This window comes from Octodon degus, unplaced genomic scaffold, assembly GCF_000260255.1.
Source record: "Octodon degus isolate 3935 unplaced genomic scaffold, OctDeg1.0 scaffold00118, whole genome shotgun sequence".
Classification (NCBI taxonomy): domain Eukaryota; kingdom Metazoa; phylum Chordata; class Mammalia; order Rodentia; family Octodontidae; genus Octodon; species Octodon degus.
The window spans coordinates 7,230,052-7,242,242 of NW_004524694.1; the positions used below are offsets into that span (position 1 = coordinate 7,230,052).

Consider the following 12,191-nt stretch of genomic DNA (forward strand, 5'->3'; position numbering starts at 1 on the left):
TCACTCCTTCTATCCACCCTCCATGGTGCCTTTTTGGGCTGTGCCCAGGGAGACTTGGAGGATGGGGGCCATGCGAAGGAGGGCTGGTACTGACTGACTCAGTTTCACTCAGCACTTGGGAGTGCAGAACATACTGCCTTCCCTTCCGCATCTGACCCACTAGCTTTTCCTTCAGTTCTTTTTGCCTGTGGTGAGTGGGGCCTGGTAAGAGGTAGATCATGCTGTCTTGCTCCTGTGTTGGCTGCTGCTACTTCCCTCACTAACTCTGACTAGTAGTCACTGGTGCTTTCAATTTGCCTGGCATTAAAAATGTTTATTGTTCCATGAGAAGAATAAATGAGCTTTCTGAAAAGGCCAAGAGAGAAGAAAGGTGGCTTCTCACTGCATGGTTCCTTGAGGCAGGGAAAGCTGAAATTTTCCCATTCATCTTCCTGCTCTCCCTTCTACCCCACACCAAACCCTCTGGTCTCTTCATTTGAGATTTCCTTTATTTAGTGGCCAAAACCAGGTACCTTCTTTGATTTTGGTTTGGTGCATAAAAAAGTCACATCCCTGGCCTGTCAAGTTGTTTGAAATGGATGTCTCTCCCTGTCTCCAACCTGCCAGCTTTTTGACAGTTGCTTTTATCTTGGTCCATAAGCACAGAAGGCAGATTAGAAAGTCCATTGCTTAAACAAATATCTGGCAAGGGCTCCCAGTTCCTCTTATACAGGCATCTCTTTTCTCTGTGAACCAATCTCTTAAGAGTCCTACTGTCCAATTTAGATTAATGTTAAGTAGAGTGACCTTCTTGCTGATACAGTTTAGACAGACAGACAGACAGACAGACAGCATGACAGACTGACTGACTGAGAAATAGTAGATAGACAGATTGTGGATAGATAGGTATTAGATGTAAAGATGCACAAATTTCTCTCATTTTCTTATTGAAGTTTATACAGATTAAATGTGGTTTGACTTAGATTATGAATGATATAGAAGAGGCAGAATGCAGTTGAATTATGGACAGAATTTCTGGACCTCATGTCTGGGACTTTTTCATTTTTAGCAAGGAGTCTAGAATTGCCAGTTTGGAAGCAGCAGGAAAATTTAGCTCTATTCCTTGTTACTTACACATTTACCTTTATTGTTCTCCTTATCAGGAAGGTTGCAAAGATAACAGTGTTTGAAAAGTATCATGAGTTTCCATATGAAAGAGGCGCCTTTTCTTTCATTCAATTTTAACTCAGCATTGTAATTAAATCATCACTTTTAAGCCAATAGTCTTCACCTGACTCTTTCAAAGTATTTCACTAGTTGAAATCCTCTTTATCTATAAAGCAGTCCAGTGAATGTATTATGTGCAAATCATATTCAAGAACACAACCATGTAATCCAAGAAGGCCAATATATTCCATTCTCATTTTTGTTGTGGTGGTTGTTTTAAAGAAGGCACTACTGAATAGAATGTAGTAGGAAGGAAAGGCAGACACATAGATAAAATAAGAGGAAATCAGATGGTATCTATACATCAGGGCCTTCTGAGACTAAGGGAAAAGTTCTTATGAATAAATTAATGATGGGCATAGATGAAATGAACGGTCCTTTTATTTAAACTACAAATCCTACTCTCTGCATGAGATTTTTTTGGGGAAGACAAAGTACTGTTAGAGGAGAGTTGTTCAGGATCAAGTCTTGCTAGAGAAGAGTTGCACATCACCTTGTCTGCTATGCTAAGAACAGAACCAACTAAAAACAAAAGCAGAAGTACCAAGACCAATTGTAAGACTGCTACAGTAATTGAGGCCAGAGATACCGGTTGCTGTTACCAAGATTATCAGATACAGAGGTGAAAAGCAGTCAGGTTATGAAAAGATTTTTAAAAGAGTTAACAAGTTTTTCTGAGACATTGAATATGGCTATAACAAAACAAAAGGAGGCAGGAAAGGTGCATAGCCTGATTTGTTGAAATAACAGCATTTTTTTTTTTTTTTGAGTAGTTAGAATTTATGGAGAGAAAGCTCTACCTAAGAGGGACGTGAGGGGGCTGGAAAGTGGGTTGTCCACTAATGCTGCTTCTTAAGAGTCTACAGAGAAGAGATGTGAGGTGAGGCGGACTTAAGTTGAGACAGTACAAGAGCAGGGCTTGGTGACACAGGCCTGCAGTCCCAATGTTGTGGGGCCAAGAACTAGGCTGACAGTGTAAATTTGAAAGTCATCAGTACACAGGAGTTACTTGAGATTGTGGGAAAATTATCAATAAAGCACATGCAAGAGGAAAAGATATCTGAAACCAATCTCCGGGACAAGCGCTCCAATAACAGATATCAAAAGAAACAAAGAAGGGAGATTAAATTAATCAGCTTCATATATTTAATAAAATGAAATCAAGAAGATATGAAGCTTTCCATAAAACTAAACAGCTTTAAAATTTTAGGCTAGGCAGAATATTTGATTAAAAAAATAAATACCACAAATTTCAAATTTTATAACAAAATGATTAATAACTTTTCACTTAACTCTTATTTTTGGTATGCAAAAAAGTCCTCATCTTTACGTCTACATAAACATAATTTAATAACATTTATTTTCAAAATGCTGACATTCACCAGTGAATAAATAATAAAAGCTCACAGGAAATGTTTCCTTTTATGGCTACAGGAGGTAGGAGAATTAATTAATTAATTAATTAATTAATTAATTTTTTCTATTCTTTTTTAATGTATTTAGTACAAGATCCACAGGGTCTCACTATGTAGATTGGACTTGTAGTGATCCTTCTGTTTTCAGCCTCCCAAGAGGTGGAATTACCGGTGCGCACCACCATGTCCATTCTCAATTGCCTTCTAAGATCACCCCGGGGGTGGGGCTGGGGCCGGCACTGATTGTGGGGCCTGGGATCGAACCCCAGCCACTGCGCTCTGCGTAAGCAGGCACTTTAGTCCACCGAGCTATAGGAGAATTAATTTATAACCAACCCTTTTTTGAAACAGAGAACTCTCTATGAGTGACATGCAAGAAGAGAACTTCCCTGTTTTATCTAAGTCTCAGAGCGTGGTAGACTTTTTTAAGTTCTACTAGGATGTTTATTACTGACAAATGCATAGGCAAGCATATATAAATGAAGCATGCAGCTCAAGAAGCAGCCAACAATTTAAACACTTCATTTAAAAAAAATCACCAAGCTTTCAAGGAGACAAAATCTCAGCTGAAATCTTTAGCATGAGAGGAACTCATAGTTTCACGGAGCAGTGGATGGTAGTGTACTTCTTGTGTTCAGCTTAGGATTATATTTGGGGAAGATGCAGTGAGCACATGGAACCAAATCATGGGCCAAGGAGCAGGAAAGTGGTGATGGAGCGGAGAACAGCTTGGCAAAGCCAGGCTTGAGTGTGCAGCATTGATGTTGAGCAGTGGGGCTTATGGCTGTGGAAGGTATCTGAGTTGACTATATAAAACTTCTGCATTCACAGACAATCACAATAAAAATCTCCTACTTATTAATAAATCTCAGATAACTCTGCTATAGCTCCTGTGTGTGCATTAATCAACTAAACCATTTATACATGTTCGCAGCTAAATTGTTAGCAAAAAATGCAGTGACAAATGGTAAAAAGAAAAAAGGTCAAAACTTGAGCATAATATGAGCGCCAAGTCGAAAGTTCTCGTGGAGATTGCCCTGAGATTGAAATGACAGATTTCAGGAAGAATATGGAATGCAAGACAGGGTGGTGCTGCTGGCCTAGGGGTACAAGGGACTATGCATAAGCACGAAACGGAGGAGCCCAAGGAGCCTCCCGGTTGCTCCTCAGGAAGATGATTCCTCAGCAGCTCCCAAGCACATTCAACGTCTGGAGGTGCTGGCTGCTTTCTTGGGAAGGGACAGAAACCCGCCCCTACACTGCGCATTGTTCTTGGGTGCTTCTCTGAAGGAGACACGAAGCAAAGGCCAGCTAGGCAGAGCCAGGTATGATCCAACTCCAGGCTCAGTGTGGGTGAAGTCGTCACTGACTGCTTCAGGTTAAGATGACAGTTGTAGGATGTAAAGTGAGATGACTTCGGGGGTGATTACAAAAATGAATATGCATGTGCTTCGCTTTCCATTATCAGAACTGGAAGATCAGAAGGCTTCAAAAACTAAACTTTTATCTTCATCATCACACTGGAATGACTTATTTTGGAAAATAAGTTCAAATTTTCAGAAACCCTCAAGTCTGTACCTAGTGTTGAATTTCAGGCCAGTGAATAAAGTGAGTGACTCATTTTTTCCCCAATGAGAGTATTTAAACAATGTAAGATGTAGTTAGCATTATGTGTGGGATTACAGGGCTGAAGCACACCACGACACCACACTTCTCTTTGGGGGTGATGACCTTTTCCTGGGTGACAGGGAGTGGAAAATTTTCCTTTCACCTATTTCAGATTTTCCACAATTTCAAGATGGAGGATGAATTTAAATGGGCAAATCATAAATTTGTCAAAAAAGTAACATTTTAAGCAGATATGATAGAGAAGTGCTGGGAAAGAGGGTGACAGCAGTCTTAAGTTGACGGAAGCCTTACATGGAAGAATGAATCATTGTGGGCTGCTTGCTTTACACTTGTCCTACAGGTCTTGGTTAAAAAACAAAACAGAAGAAAAACTCTTGTGCTGGGGAAGTAGCTCCGTATCACAGTGCCTGCCTGGCGCATGTGAGGCCCTAAGTTCAACTCCTGGTTCCAAAAGAGAAAACAGAAAAGAAAGAAAAAAAAAAAGAAAGAAAGAAAGAAAAAGAGAAAGAAAAGAAAGAAACCTCTCTATGTTGAATTTTAAATATACAACTATCTATAAAATTGTGAATGGGAAGAAAACCACTCAAATAGAAAGAACTGGGATGGGAAAAGTAGAAAAGAAGGAAAGAAGGGACTATATTAGGTAAGATAATTGTATTACTAATGTGTTTGATTTCACTGAGGGGAACAGTTAGCGCATAACAATTTTGCATACCTATGTTCGGTAATCTGCCCAACTACTCTGAAGATAACAATATGCGATATAATAACTATACACCCTATCATCTTATGTTGAAATGGGTATCTTATTTATTTATTTACTTACTGTCTTTAAAATAAAAAAAAATAAGCTGAGTTAGGGAGATAGCTAACAGCATAAGCACCTGCCTGGCAAGTGTAAAGTCCTGAGTTCCGTGCCTGGTACCAGACACACACAAAAAAATCTAAACTAAATAAAGTATAAAATGGCCAATAAAAAAATACAGGCATTGAATTTTAGAATGCTTCACTTGAAGATAACAAAATTCAAGGAGAATTTAATTGGTCTATCACAAGATATAACAATATTCTTTTAAGTAAATATTTTATTTACTTAAAAAAAAACGTTAAATAAAAAGAAAGTAAAAGAGTTTTAGACAGGATTTTAAATATATTGGGTGCTGTGACAGCGGCCCACAGAGGAAACATGATAGTAACCACACTTCAATGAAATCTAGACTGTGCAGAGAACAGAGGAAGAGAGGTTTCCTACTTCTTGTAAACGGAGGATCTACTGTGAGACAACTTGAGAAATGGTGGGGGAAGCAGAAGGATTTCAAAAATTGGGAGAAAAGTATGCTTTCCTCAGCTAGTCTTAAGCTTTTATTGTTAGTACCTAAGTGGAAGTGCAGCGAAAATACAGGAAATCAATATAAAGCTTAATTAGAGTCGAAGATGTCAGCCTCACTGGAGATTTATAGGCGTTCAGGACAGAGTGCTTTGCCGGGTGGAACTGGCTCAAAGCACGGCCCGAAATGTGCAAGGAGGCCTGACAAGGGTCACAACACAAGTGCACGTGGCCCACCCTGACTCAGGCTTCTTGGGCGTCAGCCTCACTCTTAGTGATGTTCCCACACTGGTGTTCAGCCACAAGCAGGCAAGAGGCCAACTCCATGTTATTTCACTCTCACACGCAAACAATTAGTCTTGTCTTTCAGAAACATCACTGAGCTTCTTTTCAGGGTGTTGGGGGATTATTGGCTGGGGCCAAATTAGAGTTGGGTATACAATGTCTTCTTCATTTTTAAAAGTTAAATACCACATTCTTCCTATAGAGTGTTGAAAATTGCCCTCTACAATTTACAGTGCTTCAAAAAAGTATTTGTTTTGAATGTAATTATACATACTTCCCATCCAGCTAGGTCCTAAGTGGTACTAAAATCAGCACTGTAGCTAGGCAAGTGGTCATCCTACAGAATCTAACGGTTAGAGGTGCTCTCTCTGTCTGCTCACTCTGACTGAAAACTATCATGCAGACATTGCTGTAGGCAGCTGAGTTAGATAGAAATAGTACAGACCATCAGACAGAATGGGGCCTGGAAAGAGCCCGTGCAGAAGATGGGCTACCTTGCCAATATGGGCCAGACCTCAGGAGGAAGATCAAACAAATGCAATCCATGCCTGCCTAGGGATGGACATCAGGTACTGATATTCCAAATACATATCAGTCACCTTGAAAAAGCCAGGAAGTGTCACTTGCTCAACCCCCTACAAGAAAAGCTTCTGCTCTATAATCATGCCCACTTGCTATGTGACTCCCTTCCCCATTTTATCCTATTTGATCAATTTTAACTAAAAATTTGTACTTGTAATCTTATTTGTTGACCCTAGTTTTGTTCCATATCATGCCCACCTTGCCAGTTTCCAATTTTCCCACCTTGGACCTGCCTTGTGTCATGGATTTGCTCTATAAAAATCTCTAGGAAGTACATATCCCTAAGCAAATATATTATGCTCTTAACCTTGGTTTTTCCTAAAATTCATTTTTAGGATTTATTTATTTATTTGGTGGAACCGAGGATTGAACTCAGGCCCCTGTACTTGCCAGGCAAGTGCTTATTCCACTGAGCCATCTCCCCAGCCCCTCATTTTTAGGTTTTAGAGAACACAAACTCATCCCAAGTATTTTCAGTTTGGGAGATTCTTTCCTCTATAACCTACTATGGGGAAGGGCTCAGGACCTGTCAGTTCCCCACCAAGCAACTCCCACTGGCCCCAGAATAACTCGGAAACTGCTGAGTGCTGTGCACAAAGCTCGCTTTTCCATGCACCACTGAACTCGGGACCCACTTTGCTTCTCTCCAGTCCCTCTGTGCAATCACTATGCCTTATGCCAGAAAGAGAACTTTTCTTCTTGCCACCCATTATTTCTTCAAGTATTATTCTAGACTTTCCAAAGTCTGGCTCAGCAACTGTGACAAAGGCACAAATGGCGTCCAAGTTTAGGGCACACACTACAATCCCAACACTTTGGGGTCAGGACAGTAGGACTGCTACTTTCCTGCAAGCCTGGGAAATCCTAGGATCAATTTATTTCCAGTCCAGAGAAAATAAAGGAAGCTCTGGGGCAAAGCATGATGTAAACATTGAACATAATTTTTCTGTTATCTCTTGTAGTCTTACAGTGAAATCTCATTATGTTTTTAAAATAATGTCAGAGTTATAATTAGTGCTGGAGTGATTTCTTCTAAGCTCTTTTTTTTTTTTTTTTTCCAGAACTGGGGATTGAATTTAGGCCCTCGTGCTTGCCAGGGAAGCATTTATTCCACTGAGCCATCTCCCCGGCCCTCTTCTAAGCTCTTAAATTGAAGTTTGGTAGAGAACACTAAAGTCAGGTACTTAAGCACCCTATAATCACAAACAGGAGAGAGACTAGAAATAAAAAAGGAGGTGCTCTGAAGGGATCCCTGAGAAAATAATTATGTAGTCTGTAATTACTTCTTTGGGAAGCTTTCATTCTAGTGAAAGTCAGTAATTTATACATCGGGGTTTTTAATGCTATAGTTGAAAAACTATATTGCATAGACATTCTCAATTTAGCTGGCAGTTGAGTAAATGAAAGTTTCTATTGTAAGTTTGAACACTGGTAAGAAGAAAAACTGGGAAAGCAAGGAACCAACCACTTGAAAAGTGATTGCAATTATTACCTATGAAAGGCGTCTCATGGTTTTAGCTTACCTCTTTGAAAACTTACTGCACATGCACATCTCTTATCTATCTATCTATCTATCTATCTATCTATTTATGAATTTTTTCACTATATTTTATTGGGAAGTACAAAAATTTTTTAAAAAGAATTTAGCAAAATCTATGTGCAAAATGATATATGTTAAGTATATGAGTATTTGAGCCTCAATGCATTATAATTAATAATGTTTAATACACATTTGCAAATCAAAGATCCACCATCATAATGAAAATACAAGCAAGGCGGTGCCAGAAAGAGAACTTTTCTTCTTGCCACCCATTATTTCTTCAAGTATTATTCTAGACTTTCCAAAGTCTGGCTTCCCAGTCTGCCCAGTCTGGCCTTCCCAGTCTGCCCCACCCCGCACTCACCTCCGCATCGCGGAATTGGTCCGCTCCACATCACTTTTCCATCCATGAGAATACACGTAATTGTTTCTGTTCCCTGGGTTTTAATAAATCCTTCTTCACAAATAACCGAAATTGAACTTCCTAATTGGAAGTTGTCCCCAAAGCGCCGGGCGTTGATCGGTATTCCAGGATCAGGGCATTCGTTATGTCCAAAAGCTTAATAACGATAGACAGAAACACAAGAGCTATGTGAGAGGGGAGACTGCTGCCTCTATTTGGACAGGAAAACTAATGACTCTTAAGAGTCTGTGTTTAGAGACTTTCCTCCAGCTAGAGTGGATTCTCTGTGATACGCAATAGATGTGTTTCTTCTAACACATGAATTATAATCTATGATTATACAATTTCAAAATAAAGTTGCTTCTGTTTTATTTATTTGTGAAGATCAGGGTGGCTGCGTCTATGAAGTCACTTTCAGTATAAAATGACTGGAATTCCAGTTAATGTGAACGCGAAGCAATTTGAGAATATCTTATTAGAAATGTCAGTGGTTCACCCTGGTGGGAATGCGAAGCTAGCCTCATGGTAGGAATTCAAATGAAAAGTTTCCACTTAGTGCAAAAGCTTCCCCGATTTCTTGGTAAATTTCCATGACATTTATCTTCTGTCACCCAGAACAGGGAAGAGGATTAAGTCTTTTGCAATTACCAAGTTCTAGGCACTGAGATAGTATCATCTCATTTAACATTTAGAAAAATGTGATGAGAAGGAGACTCACTATCCATCATAAAAAGAGATGCTAGACTCAGAAAAGCCAAGTACCCTGCCTTCAGCCTTTGAAACAAGGCTTCAAAGGAATGCGATACAGCTTTTCTTCTGGGTTTTAATTTTTTCCCCGTGCACTTTACTGTCTTGAGTTATTTGTCTTGAGTTTCTCAAAAAACATAAATCTTCAAGCTCAAAGCTCCTTAGCTTGTTTTACCTTGCTTCTTCTGTGGTATGTATGTAGCCCCGTTACAGCAAACAGGCACAAGTGTAGTAGCAAAGTGCTTTCTTGAATTTTTCATAGGTGATAGATTATGTGAACCAACCCAAATTTTTTATTACTCATCTAGATGATCAAATGGGTACAATAAAATCTCAGTGTAATATAAAAAGAAAATTATTCCCATTACTAGCAAGTTAATATAACCAGCTAAACTGCAAAGTGGCAGGCTGTCATCAGGTATGCTTCCAAAAATTAATGCCTGGATAATCCCACAAGATTATCACATACAAACGCACTGCAAACTCTAGAATGGCTCCATCTGGTTCTGACGGGAACAGGGTGCTACTGCTCAGATCACCGTGTCCTCAGAACAATCTCATCATGATGAAAAGCCACACCCTCTGAGGAGCTGGGAGGGATATGACTAGCCAAGCACTGCCACGCTGGGCGTTGGTAACCTACTGCAAGGCACAGGTGACAGCAGGCACATCACCCTCTCTCGTAGCTTGGTCCTGATACAATCCAAACCTAGCCGTGCTCAGAGACATGATGTCTTCTGAGCACCAGCGGCCCGAGGTTTGTCCTGCCTGGTCTGCTCATGAACTATATAATGCAGGGAGGGTGTGTAAGGAACAACACGTCCTCTTGTAAGAAATCCAAGAGTAATCAGTGTAAAACTGTTTGAGAAAGGCACATAGGCTGCCCGCTGGACACGGCTGCTGCAGAGCGCGGGCTTCGCTCCTCATACACTGGCCACAGAATATTTCCTAGCTGTGTCTAGAACCATTCCGTCATTTGTGAATGACACCAAGTTGGAAAAGAACCTGTGGGTTTAGTAACAGTGCCTAGGACTAAAATATTTTATGAGACATGTATAATTTATTGCTGTACTAATACTGTATGAGCACATACTGTTCTTCTAAATTTTCTCTTTTGTCCTGGTGGCTCATTAGTGCATCATTCTATTATACAGCATTAAATTAAGCTACACACAACATTAAGTTACATTCTAAAATATATACAATACATTGTATAGGTACACTTATTTCTAATAATTATTTTATCTTATGTGATTTTAAAAAGCTTCCTTTTGATTGTGCCTGATTACTCTAATATATAACAAGACAGTAATATTTATCAGTATGAATAATTCTCAGTAGTAAACATTAAATATAAGAATTTATCTAAGATCATTTTGATTACTTATCAGAAAAATAAAAAGTATTTGAAAATACCACAAACATTAAAGTTAAGAAATATTATGCATTTAAGATCAAATAATTATTGTAAGTATATATATATATATATATAAACTGTCTATATATGTGAATGTGAAATGCTTTTAAAGTACCTCAGATTAAGCAAGCATTCTTACAGCAAGTCTCTCTGAAGCAAATCACACCTAAGTGACACACAAATGATGCACAATATTGACAGCTTATTAGAGACACAATTTACCGGTGTCACTTTGAAAAGAACATAATTTCTCTTTGTTACAAATTGCCAAATAGCATTTAATAGTCGAAGGTGGGTGCAAGGTGTGAGATTCTTTTTAAAGGGAAACGCTCTAAGCTGGAAATTAAGTCTTACAGCTATGGCTATGTCACTTTCAAACACTAACATCAGTTGGGTCAATCAAAATCAGGGCATTCTGTGGGTTCAGGTAGAGCCGCTGCAGAAGCAAGCCCTGTGGTGCAGGTCTCAACCTATGAGGGAGGCGGGCGTTACTTCTCTATGGGATTCAACTTCTGGCTACAGTTCTCAGAATTTTTCAGATACACACTATGCAACTCTTGAAAAGCAAAGGAGTGTATGGAAGACTCTCAATAGCTGTGCAATTCCACAGACAAGTGAGATCTGGAGAAATACAGAGACCACACAATTCAAGTGCCAAGGCAATAATTGCAAAGACAGCTATGTGAACAGAAACTTACTGTTGTAAGTGATATTGAACCCACGTCCCGACATGGAGTGGTCAGCCTGAAATTCCAAGCGCAGTATGTGGCTGTTGCTTGTGAGGTGGGAAGGCACTTCTGCCCCAGTGAAGGTGCCAAGAATTGGGGAATCTGGAGAATCGCCATCTTTGACAGCAAGGAAGTCGAACTGGGATTCCAAATCGAAGTCATTGAAGGAAAGGTGTATGCGACTTCCTGGGTCAGAGATTATAGTCCAGATGCAATTCAGATTATTTCCATACCCTTCTGGGTAATCAGGAGAAAGAACGGTTCCCATTGGTGCAGTAAAGTTAGAGAGACAAGGAACTGGTAAAATGGGAAGATTATAAAATACAATAAATAATCAAAAGGAATATTTTGCCTTATCTTGTCATAGTCTACTCATGTGATAATCAATTATTTGATAAAATATCAAGTAGTAAAACTTATTTTATGAAGCAGAAAGAAAGCATTATCATATCAGAAAAGGCAACCAATGTTGTGGATGAAATGAAGCCAGAGCGTTTATATGTGCGCAAAAATATAACTGGAGTAAAGGCAACAATTTACTTTTGACATTTAGCATGTTTGTGTTACTAGTTTAGTAACTACTGGACTGAATCTGCACTGCAAAGGTGTTTGATGAATCTCTCTCTGCCCAGGCACAAATCTGTGATCCCATTTTCAAACTGCAGTGTCTACATGGAGAATGAAGGTCTGCTGTCTCCCACTGAGCTTATTTGCTCACTTTTCCTCTGCTTCCCAAATGGGCATACGTGTCCTCCTCTTTCTTATACACTCTACCACTGGCCAGAATCCTGGATAGCTTGATTCTGTAACTACTGATTTAAGTTTACTGCAAAACCACCTTCTTCTTCTTCTTCTTCTTCTTCTTCTTCTTCTTCTTCTTCTTCTTCTTCTTCTTCTTCTTCTTCTTCTTCT

General features: G+C 39.4%; 1 protein-coding gene across 1 annotated transcript in view; it reads right to left on the bottom strand.

Moving 5' to 3' along the window:
* Positions 1-12,191, bottom strand: part of Csmd3 (CUB and Sushi multiple domains 3) — a 1,279,636-nt gene that overhangs the window by 490,339 nt on the left and 777,106 nt on the right. The window contains exons 18-19 of the mRNA XM_012516661.2: positions 11,250-11,576; positions 8,349-8,543 (exon numbers count right to left, since the gene is read on the bottom strand). Coding sequence (XP_012372115.2) covers positions 8,349-8,543; positions 11,250-11,576 — 522 coding nt within the window. The remainder of the gene's footprint in view (positions 1-8,348; positions 8,544-11,249; positions 11,577-12,191) is intronic.